At 37.0% G+C, this 25,083-nt stretch overlaps 2 protein-coding genes across 14 annotated transcripts in view; one reads left to right on the forward strand and one right to left on the reverse strand.

Moving 5' to 3' along the window:
• Positions 1-25,056, reverse strand: part of Nipped-A (Transcription-associated protein Nipped-A) — a 128,521-nt gene extending 103,465 nt beyond the window's left edge. For 11 of the 13 annotated variants that reach the window (XM_081976127.1, XM_081976126.1, XM_081976125.1 and 8 more), the window contains exon 1: positions 24,926-25,055. The gene's annotated coding sequence lies outside the window, so the exon portion shown is untranslated. Of the gene's footprint in view, positions 1-24,925 lie in introns of all 13 variants that reach the window. The other 2 variants (XM_081976123.1, XM_081976121.1) reach the window with 1 other exon arrangement.
• The window catches only part of LOC145726855 (NACHT and WD repeat domain-containing protein 2), a 25,496-nt gene continuing 413 nt past the window's right edge, over positions 1-25,083 (forward strand). The window contains exons 1-25 of the mRNA XM_081976128.1: positions 1-158; positions 208-296; positions 4,868-4,984; positions 5,034-5,237; positions 5,291-5,435; positions 5,489-5,714; positions 8,560-8,758; positions 8,815-9,060; positions 9,111-9,272; positions 9,520-9,698; positions 9,753-9,963; positions 10,015-10,259; positions 10,319-10,571; positions 13,868-14,040; positions 14,093-14,312; positions 14,365-14,577; positions 16,572-16,773; positions 16,824-16,947; positions 21,067-21,260; positions 21,317-21,491; positions 21,588-21,806; positions 21,857-22,209; positions 22,654-23,023; positions 23,072-23,230; positions 23,285-23,474. Coding sequence (XP_081832254.1) covers positions 56-158; positions 208-296; positions 4,868-4,984; positions 5,034-5,237; positions 5,291-5,435; positions 5,489-5,714; positions 8,560-8,758; positions 8,815-9,060; positions 9,111-9,272; positions 9,520-9,698; positions 9,753-9,963; positions 10,015-10,259; positions 10,319-10,571; positions 13,868-14,040; positions 14,093-14,312; positions 14,365-14,577; positions 16,572-16,773; positions 16,824-16,947; positions 21,067-21,260; positions 21,317-21,491; positions 21,588-21,806; positions 21,857-22,209; positions 22,654-23,023; positions 23,072-23,230; positions 23,285-23,474 — 4,971 coding nt within the window. The 5' untranslated portion in view covers positions 1-55. The remainder of the gene's footprint in view (positions 159-207; positions 297-4,867; positions 4,985-5,033; positions 5,238-5,290; positions 5,436-5,488; positions 5,715-8,559; positions 8,759-8,814; positions 9,061-9,110; positions 9,273-9,519; positions 9,699-9,752; positions 9,964-10,014; positions 10,260-10,318; positions 10,572-13,867; positions 14,041-14,092; positions 14,313-14,364; positions 14,578-16,571; positions 16,774-16,823; positions 16,948-21,066; positions 21,261-21,316; positions 21,492-21,587; positions 21,807-21,856; positions 22,210-22,653; positions 23,024-23,071; positions 23,231-23,284; positions 23,475-25,083) is intronic.

Here is a 25,083-nt window from a genome sequence, read left to right on the forward strand (position 1 = left end):
AACGCAACTCAGTGCAACCTCGAACTTCACCAAGTTAGCGGTGTACCTTTTTAAAATGGATGACAGAACCATAGATTTGATATTCGCGGGTTCTTTGGAGAATTTACCGCCGGTCAGCTCGAAAATTGTTCGTATTTTCACCAGTTCAACTTTCACAGGTAAAACCGCCAAAAATACGCTTCAATCGTACATTTTCAAAACTTTCAGACACAACAATGGAACGAAACACTTTAATGGCCAAATGCTATCCGAAAATTAAAGATTACTGTCGGGAGAAACACGGTTTGGAATTTCAGGTAGGCTTTTGCACCTAAAAACGTTCAAATCATACCCAAAGAGAATCGATTTTATCGTAAGTATTCGGGAAATTTGTAGGTCAAGTCGCGTACCATTTCGCGGCCTGTTACTAAATGGGTCCAAGGGCAAATTCCCGCGTTTATGGGGTTAAATAATACGTTCACCTACATCCACCACCCCATCTGATATCGATATTTTTTCCGAAATACCGAGTTGTATTGTATACCTATAGTTTTAAAAAACGTGACGTAATGTATGCAGACGTTTTTGACGTCACAATGACGTAATTTGACAATTGGTTAAATTATGGTTATGCCAAATTACGTCATCGCGACGTCAATGCGGCCCCTGTAACTTTAGCAAATTTTGACAGCTCAAATTACCTTTTGTATGGTAACGTGACTGTTTTTAACTACTGTCATTTTGCCTGTACAGTGTTGCAAGCTATTAAATTGTATTTCCATGTCACGTGACGATTAAATTACAATTTGAGCTTTTCCGACTCTCTAAACTGTATTAAGCACATTTTCAAAGTACAAACTACCTTTTTCTGGTCACGTGACTGTTTTTAACTAGTGTCATTTTGCCTGCACAGTGTTGCAAGCTTAAAAATTGCATTTTTAAAGTCACGTGACGTGTATTTTGCTGTTTTAGCTTTTCTCACTGTCTAAATTGGATTAAGCAAATTTTGACAGCTCAAACTGCCTTTTTTCTGGTCACGTGACTGTTTTTAACTAGTGTCACTTTGCCTTTACAGTGTAGCCAGCTCTGAAATTGTATTTTCCATGTCACGTGACGATTAATTTACAATTTTAGCTTTTCCCGCTGTCTAAATTGGATTAAGCAAAGTTTGACAGCTGAAACTGCCTTTTTCTGGTCACGTGACTGTTTTTAACTAATGTCACTTTGCTTTTACGGTGTTGCTAGCTCAAAAATTGCATTTTTAAAGTCACGTGACGTGTATTTTGCTGTTTTAGCTTCCACCACTTTCTAAATTCCATTTAGCAGATTTTGACAGCTCAAACTGCCTTTTTTCTGGTCACGTGACTGTTTTTAACTAATGTCACTTTGCCTTTACAGTGTTGCCAACTCTGAAATTGTATTTTCCATGTCACGTGACGATTAATTTACAAATGTAGCTATTCCCACTGTCTAAATTGTATTAAGCAAATTTTCAAAGTTCAAACTACCTTTTCTAGCCACGTGACTGCTTTTGACTAATGTCATTTTGCCTGCACAGCGTTGCAAGCTTAAAAATTGCATTTTTAAAGTCACGTGACGTGTATTTTGCTGTTTTAGCTTTTCTCACTGTCTAAATTGGATTAAGCAAATTTTGACAGCTCAAACTGCCTTTTTTCTGGTCACGTGACTGTTTTTAACTAGTGTCACTTTGCCTTTACAGTGTAGCCAGCTCTGAAATTGTATTTTCCATGTCACGTGACGATTAATTTACAAATGTAGCTATTCCCACTGTCTAAATTGTAGTAAGCAAATTTTCAAAGTTCAAACTACCTTTTCTGGTCACGTGACTGTTTTTCACTACTGTCATTTTGCCTTTACAGTGTTGCCAACTCTGAAATTGTATTTTCCATGTCACATGACGATTAATTTACAAATGTAGCTATTCCCACTGTCTAAATTGTATTAAGCAAATTTTCAAAGTTCAAACTACCTTTTCTGGCCACGTGACTGCTTTTGACTAATGTCATTTTGCCTGCACAGTGTTGCCAGCTTAAAAATTGCATTTTTAAAGTCACGTGACGTGTATTTTGCTGTTTTAGCTTTTCTCACTGTCTAAATTGGATTAAGCAAATTTTGACAGCTCAAACTGCCTTTTTTCTGGTCACGTGACTGTTTTTAACTAGTGTCACTTTGCCTTTACAGTGTAGCCAGCTCTGAAATTGTATTTTCCATGTCACGTGACGATTAATTTACAATTTTAGCTTTTCCCGCTGTCTAAATTGGATTAAGCAAAGTTTGACAGCTGAAACTGCCTTTTTCTGGTCACGTGACTGTTTTTAACTAATGTCACTTTGCTTTTACGGTGTTGCTAGCTCAAAAATTGCATTTTTAAAGTCACGTGACGTGTATTTTGCTGTTTTAGCTTCCACCACTTTCTAAATTCCATTTAGCAGATTTTGACAGCTCAAACTGCCTTTTTTCTGGTCACGTGACTGTTTTTAACTAGTGTCACTTTGCCTTTACAGTGTTGCCAGCTCTGAAATTGTATTTTCCATGTCACGTGACGATTAATTTACAAATGTAGCTATTCCCACTGTCTAAATTGTATTAAGCAAATTTTCAAAGTTCAAACTACCTTTTCTGGCCACGTGACTGCTTTTGACTAATGTCATTTTGCCTGCACAGTGTTGCTAGCTCAAAAATTGCATTTTTAAAGTCACGTGATGTTTATTTTGCTGTTTTTAGCTTTTCCCACTGTCTAAATTGGATTAAGCAAATTTTAACAGCTCAAACTACCTTTTCTGGTCACGTGACTGCTTTTAGCTAATGTCACTTTGCCTTTACAGTGTTGCCAGCTCTTAAATTGTATTTTCCATGTCACGTGACGAGAAATTTACAATTTCAGCTTTCACCACTGTCTAAATTGAATTACGCAAATTTTGACAGCTCAAACTACCTTTTTCTGGTCACGTGACTGTTTTTCACTACTGTCATTTTGCCTGCACAGTGTTGCAAGCTTAAAAAATTGCATTTTTAAAGTCACGTGACGTGTATTTTGCTGTTTTAGCTTTTCCCACTGTCTAAATTGGATTAAGCAAATTTTGACAGCTCAAACTACCTTTTTCTGGTCACGTGACTGTTTTTAAGTAGTGTCATTTTGCCTGCACAGTGTTGCAAGCTTAAAAATTGCATTTTCCATGTCACGTGACGATTAATTTACAATTTCAGCTTTTCCCACTCCCTAAATCGGATTAAGTAAATTTTGACAGCTCAAACTACCTTTTTCTGGTCACGTGATAGTATTTAACTAATGTCACTTTGCCTTTACAGTGTTGCCAGCTCTTAAATTGTATTTTCCATGTCACGTGACGATAAATTTACAATTTTAGCTTTTCCCACTCTCTAAATTGTATTAAGCAAATTTTCAAAGTTCCAACTACTTTTTTGTGGTCACGTGACTGTTTTCAACTAATGTCACTTTGCCTTTACAGTGTTGCCAGCTCTGAAATTGTATTTTCCATGTCACGTGACGATTAATTTACAAATGTAGCTATTCCCACTTTCTAAATTGTATTAAGCAAATTTTCAAAGTTCAAACTACCTTTTCTGGCCACGTGATTGCTTTTGACTAATGTCATTTTGCCTGCACAGTGTTGCAAGCTTAAAAATTGCATTTTTAAAGTCACGTGACGTTTATTTTGCTGTTTTAGCTTTTTCCACTGTCTAAATTGGATTAAGCAAATTTTGACAGCTCAAACTACCTTTTTCTGGTCACGTGACTGTTTTTAAGTAGTGTCATTTTGCCTGCACAGTGTTGCAAGCTCAAAAATTGCATTTTTAAAGTCACGTGACGTGTATTTTGCTGTTTTAGCTTTTCTCACTGTCTAAATTGGATTAAGCAAATTTTGACAGCTCAAACTGCCTTTTTTCTGGTCACGTGACTGTTTTTAACTAGTGTCACTTTGCCTTTACAGTGTAGCCAGCTCTGAAATTGTATTTTCCATGTCACGTGACGATTAATTTACAATTTTAGCTTTTCCCGCTGTCTAAATTGGATTAAGCAAATTTTGACAGCTGAAACTGCCTTTTTCTGGTCACGTGACTGTTTTTAACTAATGTCACTTTGCCTTTACAGTGTTGCCAGCTCTTAAATTGTATTTTCCATGTCACGTGACGAAAAACTTACAATTTTAGCTTTTCCCACTGTCTAAATTGGATTACGCAAATTTTGACATCTCAAACTACCTTTTTTTGGTCACGTGACTGCTTTTGAATAATGTCATTTTGCCTGCACAGTGTTGCAAGCTTAAAAATTGTTAACACTGTGTAACTTTCAAATTTGGTGAGGGAGATTTATGAAAATTTCACAAAATATACTGGACACTTTGAAATAACACAAATGAAGTTCTTCACGGCACTGTTTAATGACATTTGACAGCTGTCAGGTGACTATAAGCCTGTCTGTTATTATCATAGCCAGTTCAGCTCGTCAAAGTGCTATTTCAAAATACTTCTACATTTAATCATCATGCCAAGTCCAGTTTGTGATTGGTCAGAAATCTCCCAACTCAGACCAATCCCAAACCACGAACAGTGCTGTGGATTGTGTACTAGTAACTGGCAAAAATATTAGATTGAACTACCATCTTTACGCACAGTAAGCTGTGTGGAGAAAGCATAACTTTGTCTACGCAATGAGGTAATGAGCTGTTTTCGCACGGTTCGCTTTGAATCCTGTGTTTTTACTTAAGACTTAACAAATATTTTATTGTTTTACGTTGGGTGGCAAACTACAAATCCATCAAACATTTTGGAGACTGCTGTTCTATATGGAAATCGTTTGCACTTGAAAAAATATTATAAAAACCTAAAGAATTTGTTTCTACAGGTGGTGGACATGCGATGGGGCGTAAGAGACGAGGCCACCGACGATCACATGACCACCGAGTTGTGCATGAAGGAAATCCAAAACTGTCAAAGATTATCCATGGGACCCAACTTTGTGGTACAAAACACCAAAAAATCTGGAACATACTAAACTAGTGCCATATCAGGTTTTTTTAGGTCAAAAATACGGTTACAGACCTATCCCCACCTACATCTTGTCGTCCGAACTTCAACTAATCAGAGACGAACTGCACGCCACTGGTCATGACGTCACCCTCATCGATACTTGGTACCGGAAGGACAGTAACGCGGTTCCTCCCATTTCGGTTCTCCAACCGATTTCCTCTATTTTGGTTAATTTTAACAACAAGGTAATCTCCATCCATCTCATCCAGTGTAACCTATATTTTTTGGTGGGACACAGAGAATACCCAAATTGCAAGCCGAAGACCAAGCCAAATGGTGGGACACTTTGAACAAGTTTCAGAAACTGTTTCGCAAAGCTTCCGCTTCTCTATATCAGCAAGGCAAAATGGACAACGACGCTATGCACAACTACTTTATGTCAGGTGATTTGCAACCGTTTTCAAAACCGCAAACTTTCAGTTCAGTGTGATTTCAGTCACTGAAAGGGAAGTCATCAACGGAATTCTAAGCGTGAAAAACACGAAAAATCACTGTCTGGCCTACATTCGGATGATCAACAATATCAACTTGCAAAACTTGAAAAAAGCGTCACTGTTTGTGGACATTATTAATCGCAGTTTGGATATGGAGTCGGCCAAACTGTTGGCCGATTTGAGGGATGTGAGGCTGCCAAACAAAATTGAAACCACCAACTTTCAAAAGTAAGAAAAAATGAACTTCAATTTCAGATATTCTTCCAGAACCTTATAATAGTGTCTTCTTTGAAACGTTTTGGTTGTCACTGCATCTTCATTTGAAATGTTTCAGGTGCACTGCTTGAAATCGTTTTGATGGCAGTTTTCTTCAAAAAAATTTTGATTTTCTTCTTTTCAAGGTGGTACTCTCTGAATCTTGTTATTCCAGTCCATGGTGTCTATTCTTGAAACAAGGGAAGGGAGTTATCAAGAGAAAGGTATTCAGAATGTGACAGGAACCTGCCATTATATCAAGTCTTCTGTCACGTTCTATCAGCACTTCTCTTGTAAATCCTGTTCCCTGCTTTCAAGAATTAGCCCCCATGTTTTTCCTTTAGGTGTCAATGTCAAAACAGTAATTTTCTGACTCCAAGTGGGTTTTACAGGCCATTTTGTCCCTGACTGTCTTTTCAAACTGTGTTTCTGGCAGTTTAAACTTTGACACAGCTTTTTTCCCTGACTGTATCAAATTTTGTAGTGTTTTTCCAAGTTATTGAATAGGAAATTTAATGAGAATTTCAAAAATGTGCTTAAAACATCCATTTTCTCAATCCAAGTGGGTTTTACAGGCGATTTTGTCCCTAACTATCTTGTCAAACTGTGTTTCTGGCAGTCCAAACTTTGACACAGCTTTTTTCCCTGACTGTACCAAATTTGTTAGTGTTTTTTGAGGTTATTGAATAGGAAATTTAATGAGTATTCCAAAAAGGTGCTTAAAACATCCATTTTCTCAATCCAAGTGGGTTTTACAGGCGATTTTGTCCCTGACTGTCTTGTCAAACTGTGTTTCTGACAGTTCAAATGTTAACACAGCTTTTTTCACTGACTGTATCAAATTTTGTAGTGTTTTTCCAGATTATTGGATAGGAAATTTAATGAGGATTCCAAAAATGTGCTTAAAACAGTAATTTTCTCAGTCCAAGTGGGCTTTACAGGCGATTTTGTCCCTGACTATCTTGTCAAACTGTGTTTCTGGCAGTCCAAACTTTGACACAGCTTTTTTCACTGACTGTATCAAATTTTGTAGTAATTTTTCAGATTATTTGATAAGAAATTTAATGAGGATTCCAAAAATGTGCTTAAAACAATCATTTTCTCACTCCAAGTGGGTTTTACAGGCGATTTTGTCCCTGACTATCTTGTCAAACTGTATTTCTGGCAGTCCAAACTTCGACACAGCTTTTTCCCTGATTGTACCAAATTTGTTAGTGTTTTTTGAGGTTATTGGATAGGAAATTTAATGAGGAATCGAAAAATGTGCTTAAAACAGTCATTTTCTCAGTCCAAATGGGTTTTACAAGCGATTTTGTCCCTGACTATCTTGTCAAACTGTGTTTCTGGCAGTCCAAACTTTGAGACAGCTTTTTTCCCTGACTGTATCAAATTTTGTAGTGTTTTTCCAGGTTATTTGATAGGAAATTTAATTAGGATTCCAAAACTGTGCTTAAAACATTCATTTTCTCACTCCAAGTGGGTTTTACAGGCGATTTTGTCCCTGACTATCTTGTCAAACTGTGTTTCTGGCAATCCAAACTTTGACACAGCTTTTTTCCCTGATTGTACCAAATTTGTTAGTGTTTTTTGAGGTTATTGGATAGGAAATTTAATGAGGAATCCAAAAATGTGCTTAAAACAGTCATTTTCTCAGTCCAAATGGGTTTTACAAGCGATTTTGTCCCTGACTATCTTGTCAAACTGTGTTTCTGGCAGTCCAAACTTTGAGACAGCTTTTTTCCCTGACTGTATCAAATTTTGTAGTGTTTTTCCAGGTTATTTGATAGGAAATTTAATTAGGATTCCAAAACTGTGCTTAAAACATTCATTTTCTCACTCCAAGTGGGTTTTACAGGCGATTTTGTCCCTGACTATCTTGTCAAACTGTGTTTCTGGCAATCCAAACTTTGACACAGCTTTTTTCCCTGATTGTACCAAATTTGTTAGTGTTTTTTGAGGTTATTGGATAGGAAATTTAATGAGGAATCCAAAAATGTGCTTAAAACAGTCATTTTCTCAGTCCAAATGGGTTTTACAAGCGATTTTGTCCCTGACTATCTTGTCAAACTGTGTTTCTGGCAGTCCAAACTTTGAGACAGCTTTTTTCCCTGACTGTATCAAATTTTGTCGTGTTTTTCCAGGTTATTTGATAGGAAATTTAATTAGGATTCCAAAACTGTGCTTAAAACAGTAATTTTCTCAGTCCAAGTGGGTTTTACAGGCGATTTTGTCCCTGACTGTCTTGTCAAACTGTGTTTCTGGCAGTCCAAACTTTGACACAGCTTTTTTCCCTGACTGTATCAAATTTTGCAGTAATTTTTCAGGTTATTGAATAGGAAATTTAATGAGGATTCCAGAAATTTGCTTAAAACAGTCATTTTCTCAGTCTAAGTGGGTTTTACAGGCGATTTTGTCCCTGACTATCTTGTCAAACTATGTTTCTGACAGTTCAAACTTTGACACAGCTTTTTCCCTGATTGTACCAAATTTGTTAGTGTTTTTTGAGGTTATTGGATAGGAAATTTAATGAGGATTCCAAAAATGTGCTTAAAACAGTCATTTTTTCACTCCAAGTGGGTTTTACAGGCGATTTTGTCTCTGACTATCTTGTCAAACTGTGTTTCTGGCAGTTCAAACTTTTTTCCCTGTAATCTTCTCAATTTAATTCCGTATCTCTTCAAACTCAGTGTATTCTTCTTCTTATACTTCATTAGAAACACCTGTGTCTTCTTTTTGCATTTTCCACTGATCTACTTAAATTCATAAAATGTTGCTTCCAAGTTCCAATCTTTTGACTGAACAAAAACTAACATTTTAGGTATACAGTCGAATGGATAGGACGTGAAGGTTTAGACACCGAAACTCACGACGAATATCTGAAACACTTCATCACCCACTTTTACAAAAACATCGTCAAACTAGTGGACAGGGCGATGAGGAAGGAGGACTCTAGTGCCCAAGGGCAAATCGTCACGGAAATTTTGCAGCACCTGCACGCTTGCAACAACTCTGTGAAGGTATCACGTGAAGTCTTGGTGAAAACTGACTGGTTATCAAGCTAATTTTGAATCAGGTGTTCTACGGTCGGGAAGAAAGTCTGGAACACATCCACCAGTACATGATCGGTGATTCGGACAAACTGCTAGTGTTGTACGGGGAAGGTGGGTGCGGTAAGACGTCGTTACTGGCCAAGTCCGCCAGTATGTCAACGGCGACCACGTGGTTTCAAGGTGCAAAACCGATCAGTATTATTCGGTTCTTGGGTACTACACCGGATTCCAGTGCTTTAACTCCCACTTTGATTTCCATTTGTCAGCAGGTAGGTTTCTATCATTCAAAGATTGTTATGGTACTTTTTTCCAATTGCAGATATCGTACAACTTTATGCTTCCTTTTGATACCATACCAGACGATTTGGTACCGCTAACGGCGCATTTTAAGCAATTACTCACTTTGGCCACCAAGGAACAACCTTTGGTGCTTTTTTTGGATTCGGTGGATCAATTGACTGGAACTGCAGATGCTAATAAGGTAAATTTCAAGGATGTTGTACCTTCTTCAAATCTCAAGTAAATCTCAGTATAGTTGATAGCTTTAGGATTGGTCAGCAGCTTTTTTGACCAATCTCCATCCTATTTGGTGCAGCTGAGCTACTCCACAGAGTGACTATGTTAATCTACTTATACTTTTTAAAGCCAGTACAGCAAATGTTACTTCATCTAATGATAATTTTCTCGGCAAGCCTTTCAAAAACCTTCTGACGTGAGAAATGTTACAGGTATCCTGGTTACCGACCCGTTTGCCAAAACATTGCAAAATTATAGTATCCTGCGCATCGGAGGAGGCTAATCCTGAAGTGTCAAAGGAGTACCACATCTTGAGGAGGATGATCGACGTGGAGGAGAACTTTATAGAAGTGAACGCGTTGGGAGAGGAATTGGCAATGAAAGTTATAAAGTAACAGTCATACAAACCAGTACAATCCTTGAAATGTATCCGTTGAAATTTTAGAATGTGGATGAGAACCGCGTGTCGAGATTTGACCAACTACCAGTGGAGGCTCGTATCGAACGCAATCGATAAATGCAGCCTTCCTATATTTGTCAAGCTTGTTTTCGCCGAAATTTGCAGATGGAGAAGCTACACTAAAAGCCAGGACACTCACTTGGCCTCCACTGTAATGGATTCCATTATGATGTTGTTCGAACGGATTGAAAAACAAGTAAGCAGAAATTATTGATATTTTACCGAAATGTGAGTGAATTCCTTTTAGCACGGTAGAATACTGGTATTCCACGCTTTGGCTTATATAACGGCGGCCAAAAGTGGTTTGTCCGAGTCCGAACTAGAAGATCTCATTTCCCTGGACGATAAGGTACTGGACGACGTCTACCAGTACCATTTACCCCCAGTGAGACGCATACCACCGTTGCTGTGGACCAGAATACGAAACGATCTTCCCAATTACTTGTCGGAAAGGGAGGCCGATGGTGTCAGCGTAATGAATTGGTACCACAGGTACTAGCTACAGCAAAAAAAAAAACGCAATCACGTAACCGATTTTAAACTTTCAAAAGACAGTTCAGAGACACGGCCAGAGAGCGCTACTTCAAAAACATGAACATGGCCACGTACTTCCATTCGATGATTGCCGACTACTTTTTGGGGATTTGGGGCGGGGGCAAACCGAAACCCTTTAAATACACTGAAATCCAAAGGCACAGGTTCAATTTAACTGATAAAGAGGGGGCGGCGGATCGTAAAGTGCCGGTCCAACCTTTGGTGTTTTACTCAAAAGAAGGCAACGTCTCTAGATACAATCTACGAAAGGTTTGTAGGAATGTACAGGGTGATTGATTACATTTGCTCTTATGCTGCTTATTGACTTTATCGGTAAATGTCAAATATCCAAGTTATAGTATACGACCAGGGCTCTAATTCTTGAAAGCAGGGAGCAGGACTCTCAAGGGAAGGTTTGCCAGAATGTGACAGAAAAAGCTGGCAATAGCAGGTCTCTGTCACATTCTGAAAACTTTTCTCTTGATAACTTCCTTCCCTCTTTCCAAGAACATTCTTCCTGGGGCCTAATTCTTGAAGGCAAGGAGCAGGACTCACAAGAGAAGGTTTGCTAGAATGTGACAGAAAAAGCTGGCAATAGCAGGTCTCTGTCACATTCTACTTTTCTCTTGATCTTCCTTCCCTCTTTCCAAGAACATTCCTCCTGGGGCCTAATTCTTGAAAGCAGGGAGCAAAACTCTCAAGAAAACTTTTGATAGAATGTGACAGAAAAAGCTGGCAATAGCAGGGCTCTGTCACATTCTGCAAACTTTTCTCTTAGTAACTCCCCTCATTTCAAGAATACCCCTCCAAGGCTGATTCTCAACGAGAAAGTCACACTGCCTCGAGAGAAAGGTTGACAGAATGTGACCTTATGTCCAAACACTGATGGAGTCATGCACTATTCTGTGGAAGATTTACTTTTTAATATACCAGGTGGATCAAAAAAGCTATATGACACAAAGTTATGTATTATATGAAAATCTGACTATTATTTGTAATACTTTCATATTTAATGTTTTATATCTAACATCAAACTTTGGAACTATAAGCTGGCCTGAAACGTTCCTGAGATATTGAGCAAAAAAACAAGAATCAACTTTGACCCCCTCTAGCGGCTAATCGGGACAACTTAGCCGTGCCCGCTCAACGTCACGTGATAGCCCCATTCATTAGCTTTCTTTTGTTATACGGTGGTTTTATACAAGGTGTTTCAAGTAAACGAGTTATGGACGATTTTCTGGTAAAGTGCACGGAAATTTAGTCTAAATTAGGAATTTTTTGGGCCTACTATACTATAACGGCGACCATTTTGGATTTTTCTCAAAGTGACGTTTTTAACTAATTTCCACCTGGGGAACACAAATCTAACGTCCATTTTGCTTTTACTGACACCGTTTGGCTTCTTCTTGAAATTATGTCAATTTTGACACCTTTTAGGGTGTGGCACCCTTCCAAAAAGATATTTTGACAAATGACACCTTACGTCATTTTTCTACTATTAACCTGAAGGTATTTAGGCAGTTGAGGTTAATTTTAAAAATAAAAAATTTTCTGAAAAAAATCAGAAGGTATCACCCTTGAAATTTCTTGACAATTCTTGTTTTTAATTTTTCAAGACCAAACGGTGCATGATACTAAAAAAGTGTATAGAAGATAAAAGTTGCATCCCATCGAGGTGCATTTGTGATAAAAATTTCAGACCTCTAACTTGAAACCTTTCTGAGATATTAAGCAAAAACTGCAAAAAACGAGAGTCAACTTTGACGCCCTCTAGCGGCTAAACGAGGCAACCCAGCCGTGCCCGCTCAACGTCACGTGATAGCCCCATTCATTAGCTTTCTTTTGTTATACGGTGGTTTTATACAAGGTGTTTCAAGTAAACGAGTTATGGACGATTTTCTGGTAAAGTGCACGGAAATTTAGTCTAAATTAGGAATTTTTTGGGCCTACTATACTATAACGGCGACCATTTTGGATTTTTCTCAAAGTGACTTTTTTAACTAATTTCCACCTGGGGAACACAAATCTAACGTTCATTTTGCTCTAACTGACACCGTTTCGGAGATGACCTTGAAATTATGTCAATTTTGACACTTTTTAGGGTGTGGCACCCTTGCAACAAGACATTTTGACAAATGACACCTTACGTAATTTTTCTACTATTAACTTGAAGGTATTTAGGCAGTTGAGATTAATTTTGAAAATAAAAAATTTTATGAAAAAAATCAGAAGGTTGGATACCTTGAAATTTCTTGACAATTCTTGTTTTTAATTTTTCAAGACCAAACGGTGCATGATACTAAAAAAGTGTATAGAAGATAAAAGTTGCATCCCATCGAGGTGCATTTGTGATAAAAATTTCAGACCTCTAAACTGAAACGTTCCTGAGATATTGAGCAAAAACTGCAAAAAACGAGAGTCAACTTTGACGCCCTCTAGCGGCTAAACGGGACAACTTAGCCGTGCCCGCTCAACGTCACGTGATAGCCCTATTCATTAGCTTTCTTTTGTTATACGGTGGTTTTATACAGGGTGTTTCAAATAAGCGAGTTATGGACGATTTTCTGGAAAAGTGCATCAAAATTTCGCTCAAATTGGAAATTTCTGCTTTCGAGGAGGGTGGTCAAAGTAACGCTGCTAGAGCAAAAACAATTGAACATCGATACATTTTACATCAAGTAGGCCTAGAATTCGATGTAGATTCGAAAAATTATCATATTTGGTAATTTTTTGATAAAACAAAAAATAAACAAGTTACGAGGATGTTAAAAATTCAATGAATCACCCTGTAAATTATTCCATAGTCTTGTCAATAACTCGGTTATTTCGACAAATCCCAGGTGGTTCAATATACCAATTTGTAGCCCTTGAAATTCTCTTTCGACCACCCTGTATAGCTTTTTTCCTTAAAATGTCGAATAAGTGAGTTATTTACTGTTAAAACTCAGTTGTTTGCTGTAAAGTTTGAATTTGACAGTTTTCACTTTGACAGTCCATAACTCTGTTATTTTGACAGTTACAGGGTGTTTTGATATACCAATTTGTAGCCCTTGAAATTCTCTTTCGACCACCCTGTATACGGTTTTTTCCTAAAAAGTCGAATAACCAAGCTTTTACTGTTAGAACTGAGTTGTTGGCTGTAAAGTTTGAATTTGACAGTTTTCACTTTGACAGCCCATAACTCTGTTATTTTGACAGTTACAGGGTGTTTTGATATACCAATTTGTAGCCCTTGAAATTCTCTTTCGACCACCCTGTATAGCGTTTTTACCTAAAACGTCGAATAAGTGAGTTGTTTATTGTTAAAACTGAGTTGTTTGCTGTACAGTTTGAATTTAACAGTTTTCACTTTGACAGCCCATAACTCTGTTATTTTTACAGTTACATGGTGGTTCAATATACCAATTTGTAGCCCTTGAAATTGTTGTTTGATCCACCCGGAATATTATAAAGTAAATTCTGCAAAACCTTTCGTATTTGACATTTTTTGAAAAAGTCAATAGTTCAAATGTAACCAATCACCTTGTGCGTACAGTTGACCATATCACATTTTTGAGTTCCATTAGTTTGGAGAACTGCCATTCCATTTGGTCAGATCGAGAAGATTTACAGACTTGTACGAAAACGTTCTGTTCAACTACGAGTGGCTGCACGCAAAATTGTCCAGTTGTCCTTTGCAGTCTGTTTTGTCCGACTACGAGGACGCCTGTATGCACATTGAAGATAAAGATTCCAAAAGGTTGGCAGTTTAAAACCGACACAATATGGGGTATAGTTATTGAATATTTTAGGGAGCTTATACTAGTGGCTGATGCCCTGCGTTTAGGAGGCGCAGTCCTAGGTCCTTATCCAAACATGTTGGCCCCTCAACTAATCGGACGACTACTTCCAGAAGTGGCCCCCAATCCTAACGTTAAAATGCTCCTAAATGATTGTGACTTCAAAGGTCCAAACCAGTGCGCCCTTCTTCCCTTGTACCATTGTCTGCACACCCCTGGAGGACCCCTCAAAGTAGCCTTGAATAACTTTCTGCCTAAAATTTTAATAATTTTCACTTTTTTAGTATTCCTTGGAAGGTCACCAGTTTGCGGTGTTCTCAATTTGCTTGACTTCAGATTATCGATACATAGTGTCGGTGTCTAACAGGTTCATCACTTGGGATTTGTCTACAAGTGATTTGACTAGAGATGTGAATCCTAATATTGAGGGCATTATGCAGCATTTAGTGTTGAGTCCTGATAATAAATGGGCGGCAGCGTACACCAACAACAATCAGGTAGTTTCTCTGGAAATTTCCTATGAATATACAGGGTGGTCCAGTTTTAAATGTAAATAATTCACCAATTCATAGCCAATTAAAAAATAAGTTGACATTCATTATGTCATTTTCCTGAAAAGTGCTTCCTAAGGAAAATACAGTCCTTCAAATTTCTGTTTAAAAAATCGTTTTTTTTTTTTTCATAACTGTCAGACCGTTGGAGCAATATTGATCAAATTTGGAACAAGCACTTTATTACACGTTATTACGGTCAAAGACCCAAAACTAACCCAACCCAACTTAAAAATTGTCTTGGAAACGGAAAATTCACTTAAGAAGTTTAAAAAATATTATTGTAGCCAGTTTTCATAGTTTCCAGACAAACTAAAAGACTTTAGTTTTGAAAATTGAATTAGAAAAGATAAAAATTTCAGAAGCTTAAAAATTGTGTTTGTAACCAGTTTTCATGCAAATCGTGAGACTTTAATACTAAAAATTGACTTGTAGACATAAAAACTACTTTTTCAAGAATTTGTTACTGCAAATTCATACATTTAAACCTTAAAAATTGACTTGAACCCCAAAATGTGACTGAACTAATGAAAAGTGACATCAGAAGCTTAAAATTTGCATTTGAAGTAAGTTTTCATAATTTGAAGACAAATTTCAATATTTTAGTCTTGAAAATAGTCTTAGATGCAGGACATTGACATTAGATTCATGAAAATTGTCTTGAAAACGAACTTTTCGTGCTTCTTACTTTGCTTTTCATTTTCTGGACTATTTTTAGTGCTTCAAAACTGCTTTCAGCTTATAAAATCGAGTTTCAAGACTATATTCACCAAGTTATTGACATAGCAAACTTAACAAACAATTTTTACATTCTTCATAGACTTAAAATAGCATTCCAAGCTTTGTCACTATTAAATCGACTTCTAGACACCTCAGTGCTAAAAATTCGGGTATTTCTTAATAAACTAGACTGTTTTTTAGTGTTTTAAGGCTGTTTTCAGTGCCTCAAATCGAGTTTCAAGACTATCTTTACAAAGTTTTTGATTTATCAGGCCTAAAAGCTAGTTTGTCCACTGACCATAGTCTTGAAAATGTTATTTCAAGCTTCTTCACTATTAAATTGACTTTTACACTCGTAGGTGCAATAAATTGTAGCATCTCTAAGAAATTCAGACTGTTTTTAATGCTTTTTAAGACTGAAAAATCGAGTTTAAGACTATTTCCAAAAGTCAAGTTTCTTCAGTAATAAAAGTAAAAAATTTTGGTACCAAATGCTACAATAATAGTCTTGAGAACTAATTTTTAGAAATAAAATAGTCCGAAAATTTAATTTACTTCTAGACTTGTTGTCCAGTCCAGAAAATTGAGTTGTACACCAATTAAAGTCTTGAAAATATACTTTTGGACTCTCTTTAGTCCTAGTAAAGTCAGTTCTAGCATTAAAAGTCAACTTTTATATTATTTTTAGAAGTAAAAAATGAGTTTCATGCACAATACAATCTTTGTCTTGATTTCCGGACTTTTTTTAGTTCTTGAATGCCAGTTTCAGACACTCAACCAGGATGGCAGTCTGAGAAAGCGAATCATAAGACCATTCCTAGTAGTAAAAAAGTTTTTAGACTATTCAGTACAAATTTGGACTTTCACAAGTCTTGGATGTTCAGTTTTAAACTATAAAACGATTTTTTAAATGGAAATTTGGAGGACTGTATCTTCCTTAGGAAACGTTTTTTCAGAAAAATCACATAATAAGTCAACTTATTTTTTAATTAGTTATCAAATGGTGAATTATTGACACTTAAAACTGGACCACCCTGTACAGAGGGTAATTCAAATTCGACCCAACAACCTTCGGTTGAACTATAAAAGAGATACGAAAAAGTTTAAATTGGGACAAAGTTAAGCGCAATTTAAAGCTAAACCAATTGGTTTTAAAAATCTTAGTCGAATTTTAATAATCCTAATGAATCCTTTTGTAAAAACGTCCCTAATAATTTCAGACTGTTCTTCTCAACATGTTGTCCAGCGAATTCGTGACCATCGACAATCCTTTGGAAGAAGGCGATAACGTCATAGGAATATTCCTGCTCAATCACAATTTGTTCATTTACGGTACAGAAGAGTGGGTCAAATACGATATGAGAGGCAACAAAGAGGACGACTATAACGGACCGTTGAATAAAGAGGATTGGCCTATTCTAAGTAAATTGCATCGTTAATTCTGACTTAAAATTTACCCCCAACAATTACAGTGATGGAATGGGACAACAAAACCGAATATCGAATAGTATTTTGGAAAAACAGTTTGGATGATCCTAGAATGAAAATTTTTTTCAAGTCCAAGGAAGGAGAGTACGAAATGCTGGACTTTCATAGGTACGATCTTAGATAACTCAGTATCACTTTGAAAATGTCACAAAAAGTATCATTTTCAGAAGGTTTTCACATATTTTTAACATTCTTCGTTCTGTTCAAGTTATCCATTCCCTGGCATCCTTTTTAGAGGATTTTGATATGAGTATCAATGTTTCCTTCTTCCTTTCCTCATTCCTGTCAAGAGCTTCTTTAGAAGATTTAACCTAAATCCTTAGGTTTACAAGTTTTGCTCCATTATTTCCAAGACAGAAAAATTACTTATTCCAAATCGCCAATCAAAGACCTTTTCGGAGCAGATCGAAGTAAATCAACTCCAGAAAGTTGTGTATTCCACTATTTTTTAGCAGTGTTGCCAAGTCAAAATATTTAACAAAAACAAAATCCATTTTCCATTATACAGTTTTGTTTTTTTAATGATTGCTAGAAATTTTTTTAATCATCGATTCTTGATCGAAAAATAATGCCAATTTGCTGTATAAACTACACAAACAAAATCACCTCAAAAACCCGCTTGGAGTGAGAAAATGACACTTTTAAGCACATTTTTGAAATCCACATTAAATTTGCTATCCAATAATCTAAAAAAACCAGTAGAATCAGTGAGAAAAGCAGTGTTTAACTTTGAAATGCTAGAAACACAATTTGACAAGACAGTCAGGGACAAAATCGCCTCTAAAACCCGCTTGGAGTGAGAAAATGACACTTTTAAGTACATTTTTGGAATCCTCATTAAATTTCCCATCCAATAACCTAAAAAACCAGGAGAATCAGTGAGAAAAGCGGTATCAAAGTTTAAACTGCCAGAAACACAATTTGAAAAGACAGTCGGGGACAAAATCGCCTCTAAAAGCCACTTGGAGTGAGAAAATTACACTTTTAAGCACATTTTTGGAATCCTCATTAAATTTCCTATCCAATAACCTAAAAAAACCAGTAGAATCAGTGAGAAAAGCGGTGTTTAAGTTCGAACTGCCAGAAACACAATTTGAAAAGACAGTCAGGGACAAAATCGCCTCCAAAAACCCACTTGGTGAGAAAATACCACTTTTAAGCACATTTTTGAAATCCTCATTAAATTTCCTATCCAATAACCTAAAAAAACCAGTAGAATCGGTGAGAAAAGCGGTGTCAAAGTTTGAACTACTAGAAACACAATTTGAAAAAACAGTCAGGGACAAAATGGCCTCTAAAACCCACTTGGATTGAGAAAATTACACTTTTAAGCACATTTTTGGAATCCTCATTAAATTTGCTATCCAATAACCTAAAAAAACCAGTAGAATCAGTGAGAAAAGCAGTGTTTAACTTTGAAATGCTAGAAACACAATTTGACAAGACAGTCAGGGACAAAATCGCCTCTAAAACCCGCTTGGAGTGAGAAAATGACTGTTTCAAGCACATTTTTGAAATCCTCATTAAATTTCCTATCCAATAACCTAAAAAAACCAGTAGAATCAGTAAGAAAAGCGGTATTTAAGTTTGAACTGCCAGAAACACAGTTTGAAAGGACAGTCAGGGACAAAATCGACTTTAAAACCCACTTGGAGTGAGAAAATGACTGTTTCAAGCATATTTTTGAAATCCTCATCAAATTTCCTATCCAATAACCTAAAAAAACCAGTAGAATCAGTGAGAAAAGCGGTGTCAAAGTTTGAACTACTAGAAACACAATTTGAAAAAACAGTCAGGGACAAAATGGCCTCTAAAACCCACTTGGATTGAGAAAATTACACTTTTAAGCACATTTTTGGAATCCTCATTAAATTTGCTATCCAATAACCTAAAAAAACCAGTAGAATCAGTGAGAAAAGCAGTGTTTAAGTTTGAAATGTCAGAAACACAGTTTGAAAGGACAGTCAGGGACAAAATCGCCAGTAAACCCCACTTGGAGTGAGAAAATGAGTGTTTCAAGCACATTTTTGGAATCCTCATTAAATTTTCTATCCAATAACCTATCAAAACCAATAGAATCAGTGAGAAAAGCGGTGTCAAAGTTTGAACTGCCAGAAACACAGTTTGAAAAGACAGTCAGGGACAAAATCGCCTCTAAAACCCGCTTGGAGTGAGAAAATTACACTTTTAAGCACATTTTTGAAATCCTCATTAAATTTCCTATCCAATAACCTAAAAAAACCAGTACAATCAGTGAGAAAAGCGGTGTTTAAGTTTGAACTGCTAGAAACACAGTTTGAAAAGACAGTCAGGGACAAAATCGCTTCTAAAACCCACTTGGAGTGAGAAAATGACTGTTTCAAGCACATTTTTAAAATCCTCATTAAATTTCCTATCCAATAACCTAAAAAAACCAGTAGAATCAGTGAGAAAAGCGGTGCTTAAGTTTGAACTGCCAGAAACACAGTTTGAAAAGACAGTAATGGACAAAATCGCCTCTAAAACCCACTTGGAGTGAGAAAATGACACTTTTAGGCACATTTTTGGAATCCTCATTAAATTTCCTATCCAATAACCTGAAAAAACCAGCAGAATCAGTGAGAAAAGCGGTTTCAAAGTTTGAACTGCCAGAAACACAGTTTGAAAAGACAGTCAGGGACAAAATCGCCTCTAAAACCCACTTGGAGTGAGAAAATGACTGTTTCAAGCACATTTTTGAAATCCTCATTAAATTTCCTATCCAATAACCTGAAAAAAAACAGTAGAATCAGTGAGAAAAGCGGTGTCAAAGTTTGAACTGCTAGAAACACTGTTTGAAAAGACAGTCCGGGACAAAATTGCCTCTAAAACCCACTTAGAGTGAGAAAATGACACTTTTAGGCACATTTTTGGAATCCTCATTAAATTTCCTATCCAATAACCTAAAAAAACCAGTAGAATCAGTGAGAAAAGCGGTGTCAAAGTTTGAACTGCTAGAAACACAATTTGAAATAACAGTCAGGGACAAAATCGCCTCTAAAACCCACTTGGAGTGAGAAAATGACACTTTTAAGCACATTTTTGGAATCCTCATTAAATTTGCTATCCAATAACCTAAAAAAAACAGTAAAATCAGTGAGAAAAGCAGTGTTTAAGTTTGAAATGTCAGAAACACAGTTTGAAAGGACAGTCAGGGACAAAATCGCCAGTAAACCCCACTTGGAGTGAGAAAATGACACTTTTAAGCACATTTTTGGAATCCTCATTAAATTTCCTATCCAATAACCTGAAAAAACCAGTAGAATCAGTGAGAAAAGCGGTGTTTAAGTTTGAACTATTAGAAACACAATTTGAAAAGACAGTCAGGGACAAAATGGCCTCTAAAACCCACTTGGAGTGAGAAAATGACACTTTTAAGAACATTTTTGGAATCCTCAATAAATTTCCTATCCAGTTACCTAAAAAACCCAGTAAAATCAGTGAGAAAAGCGGTGTTTAAGTTTGAACTGCCAGAAACACAGTTTGAAAGGACAGTCAGGGACAAAATTGCCTCTAAAACCCACTTAGAGTGAGAAAATGACTGTTTCAAGCACATTTTTGAAATCCTCATTAAATTTCCTATCCAATAACCTAAAAAAACCAGTAGACTCAGTGATAAAAGCGGTGTTTAAGTTTGAACTACTAAAAACACAATTTGAAAAGACAGTCAGGGACAAAATCACCTCTAAAACCCACTTGGAGTGAGAAAATTACACTTTTAAACACATTTTTGGAATCCTCATTAAATTTCCTATCCAGTAACCTAAAAAAACCAGTAGAATCAGTGAGAAAAGCGGTGTTGTAAGTTTGAACTGCTAGAAACCCAATTTGAAAAGACAGTCAGGGACAAAATCGCCTCTAAAACCCACTTGGAGTGAGAAAATGACACTTTTAGGCACATTTTTGAAATCCTCATTAAATTTCCTATCCAATAACCTAAAAAAACCAGTAGAATCAGTGAGAAATAGGTGTTTGTTTGAACTGCTAGAAACACAGTTTGAAAAGACAGTCAGGGACAAAATCGCCTCTAAAACCCACTTGGAGTGAGAAAATGACTGTTTTAAGTAAATTTTTGGAATGTTCATTAAATTTCCTATCCAATAACCTGAAAATCACTACAAAATAAAACAAGTGGATTTGGCAATTTGAAATACACACTAAAATTATCAATCAACTGATGAATTGCTGATATAAATAGAATTGTTTTAGTGCTATGGTGCTTACCAAAGACAAGTCAGTACTGTACACGTGTACTGAGCCTGGACTGTACACAGTTTCGAAATTCGTCAAAGACCCTTCAGGATTAGTGTGGAAGAAAGACTACGACTTGCCCAGAAGTGACAAGGATGACAGTGAGGCAATGCTGCAATTGAGACTGGACAAGCACGATAAAGTTCTATTTGGTAATTATTACTCTCTGGTAATTGAGACAAAGTTGCTACGATGAATGAACTTTCAGGAACAACGAGCAACGGTTTCGTAATATGGGACTTTGACGAAGAAAACCGTATCGATAACGGTGAGGCAGTGGTGTTGACGTTACCTTACGGCACTCGTAACATAACCACCAAGATGCTACACTCCAATTCTATAATGCTCAGTGGGCACAAGAATTACGCCATAGCGGGAGTTCGGTAAGTATATAGTAAGTGGCAACATGGTGAGCCAATAGATTGTAACTGACAGTTACTTGTGTACAACAGAGGCAGTGAATCACAGTGTAATTTCAGGAAAAACTTGTACGTGTGGTGCATTGAATCGAAAAAACTGGTAAAAATCCTGGATGCGCACTTTGCGCGCATCATACAGTTAGAACCGCTCACGGTGGGCAATTGGAACAGTATTGTCACATCCTCCATAGACAGAACTGTCAAAGTATGGAATATCAATAACATCTTCGAGCAAGTGCATGTAATCGATCGGCACGAACTACAAGTAGATTCAATCAGGTATACCCTCTACTACTACATCCAAGGCTGTTTTAAACCAAATCACTCAGCCTCTCAGATAACCTCAGCTTGGCGGTGACTGCCACAAGAAACTGCGTAGGAGTTTGGGATTTGAGGGTGGGCAAACTGATAGCCAAACTGGCGGATAGTCCTCTAGGAGCCATTGTCACGCACGCCTTAATCACTCCGGACGGAAAATACATCATTTCTGCTGAAACCGGCAACATCCTGATCTGGTTGAGGCTCACCCAGCAAGTGGTGTACAAAGACGAACAGCCTGGTATTAGACAGCTTAGTCTGATCGATAATGGACACAAAGTTCTGTCCATATCCAAGCCTAGCAACCCGCCAGGGACGGATTTTGTGAGAACTACAGCTTCAGTGTGTGTCCGGGAAGTTCCTAGTAAGTCAGTACAGGGTGGGCAAATATCAATGAAGACCTAAATTGTTGTAATTTGTAAATCATCCCTTCTCTCCAGACCGTATCGTAGGCTTTCAAGGGATGCTTGTTAACCAGTTCTCTCAAGTATTCAACACAAATACATACACAACACATATTTCTCAGATACCTGATGTTTTTAAGCAGATCACTGAAAATCAGCTTCAAAGAAAACTAAAGCCATGCTGAAAATACAATATGTCTATAGTTTAATATCTGGCGTACCACAGCAGCTGCACAAAGGATTCAAAAGGAAAAGTTTTAGGGAATTTAGTGCTGATGTCCTTTAGTATTGTCTGATATGAGATACTTTCGGTTAACCCTCTCTGATTGGTCAATTTTTGCTTAACCCGAAAATTTGCCCCCCATTTATCATCCTGCCAGTACTCTTAATGAAACATATTTCAGGTGGAGAAATTCTTTACACATTTGAGTATCCAGTGCGTAGCATAACTGGCGTACCGTTCAGGTACGCTGTAGAAAGTTCCGACAACCAACATTTAGTGATTCCGGCGGCGGATAAAACGAACCGAGACTGCATTCTGGTGCACAACGCCGAAAATGGCAATTTGGTGCAAAGAATCCCGCTAAAAATGTGCGGAATTAAAGACGTAGCGGGTTTAGTAGCGATGCCCCATAAAGGGCACCTTATTGCGGTGATGACTACTGATAAAGGGGCTATAATCGATATAAGAACCAAGAAACATCTGAGATCAATACCGAAATGGGGTGGAAGCGTTACTAAAGATGGGAAATACGGGCTTTACGCTCCTCAAAGGTAATCCAGTCAAAAACGTTTTTAAGGTGTTAACTAGGAACATTCTAGAGGTGGATTGGAACTGATCGAACTGAAAAAAGGAACAACCGTGAAAACTTACATCCCTAAAGTTGCCGAAGGTGTGTTTACTATTATATGTCGTTTTAACAAAACCGACGAGTATGTGCTGTACTATCATAGCGGCCGGAAAACCTTAAGGGTGTTCAGGTACTAAAAATCCCCACAATCCTGCCCTAAAAATAATGCTCGGACCATAAATAGGACTGATGATGCACAGATGGTGGCAAACTACAGAGTACAAGCAGAACTGACAGCTATTGAGAGCACTACAGACGGTAACGCTTTGGTATTAGGTACTGTAGATGGTTGCGTTTCAGTTTTGGCCATTTTGGACCCCATTAAGAGTGATATTAGTGCCTATTTGACTGGAATGCCATCAAGGGATGAAGGCGTAAGTATTTTGTCTGTTTGACACCCTCTAGCGGCCAAACCGTCTAACCTATCCACTCAAATTGGGAGACTGTTAGAAAGCTCATTTCATTGGCTATCCATTGACGTATAAAACACTACTAAAAATGGTGCAAATAAACGAGTTATTGAAGATTGGACAAAAGCATGCACGAAAAAAAGTCATAAAAAAAATAGTCAACTTTGACGCTCTCTAGCGGCCAAACCGTCTAACCTGTCAACCCAAGTTGGGAAATCTTTAGAAAGCTCATTCCATTGGCTATCCATTGACGTATAAAAGTCTAGCAAAAATAGTGCAATTAAGCGGGTTTTTGAGTATTAAACAAAAGGATACACCAAAAAAATTGGTCAAAGTTGACGCCCTCTAGTGGCTAAACGGTACCACTAACCAACCGACTTTTCTACGTCAATGGAAAGCTCATTTCATTGCCTGTCCATCGACATATAAAAGTATATACAAAGTGTTACAAATACGCGTGTTATTTACGGTTTACAGGCAGGGTGCCCCAGAAACATTGTTTGACTGGTTAGGGCTAATTTGACTTGTGAAAACACAGTTACCTGAGCTACTATAGGTCTACTATGATGTAATGCATAGAAATTTCTTGAAACACTACCACTATTCCAATGGGTTTTGTGTTATGTTGGCCACATCCTGTATAATACCTATATTTTAGGGTAGAATCCAAAAATGCAATAATATACACAATGTCCCATTTAAACTAAGCAGCAATTCATATCTGCTTCCAGTTAAACTGTTGCTGGCATATTTTTTTATTTTTACTCTTTTTCATCAAAAAACCTTTTTAGATTCTCCAGTCCTGGTAATTCAGAAAAATAGTGGGCATTGTTAGGTTAGGTTCGTTATTGGGAATTACTGGGCATTACAAGGAATTAGCGGACATTATTGGCATATTAGGAATTAGTGTACAAAATTGTACTCAGCGGTTTACCCCTCAAGAGGTATAGTACCTAGATGGAGTCATGATAACATTCCCGAACTCACATTAAAAGTGAAGCACAGTTGAAGAAATTAGGATGATTTTTTAAAAAATGTTAGATTTTTGTGAATGGTCAATCACAAACCACAAACAGTACACATGTGGACTGTGGGATAATGCACTTATTTATCACAAAATACACTACAATACAAATTGAGAATTTGTGTGTACCAAGGTACAACCAATGGTACTTATTTTTTTGAAAGTACTTAGGAAATATCCAAATCTATGATATACTCAGAGTCAATAAATACTTGTTACCACTTCTTCATACAACATAACGCTGTAACAGTAGTAAATAGTATAAAATATAAATTTTTACCCAAAACTTTGGTAACCTCCAAACTTTACATGGAAATCGACCGAAAATTAAGCCGATAACGCAAAACCCAACAAACTAACCAATAAACGATATAAAAGAGTAATGACTTACCACAAAACAGCAACACTAATATAATAAAACAATACTTATTTACACAAGAAACAGGAGGAAAACATGTTTCCAAATCAACAATACAATATACAATCAACTTTACTTCAAAAACCAGTCACTGGCGTAGTGTCATCTGTCAAAAATGTGTTTTGACTGAG

Source organism: Ips typographus, linkage group LG3 (assembly GCF_016097725.1).
Source record: "Ips typographus isolate SLU linkage group LG3, UJ_Ityp_2.0, whole genome shotgun sequence".
NCBI lineage: Eukaryota > Metazoa > Arthropoda > Insecta > Coleoptera > Curculionidae > Ips > Ips typographus.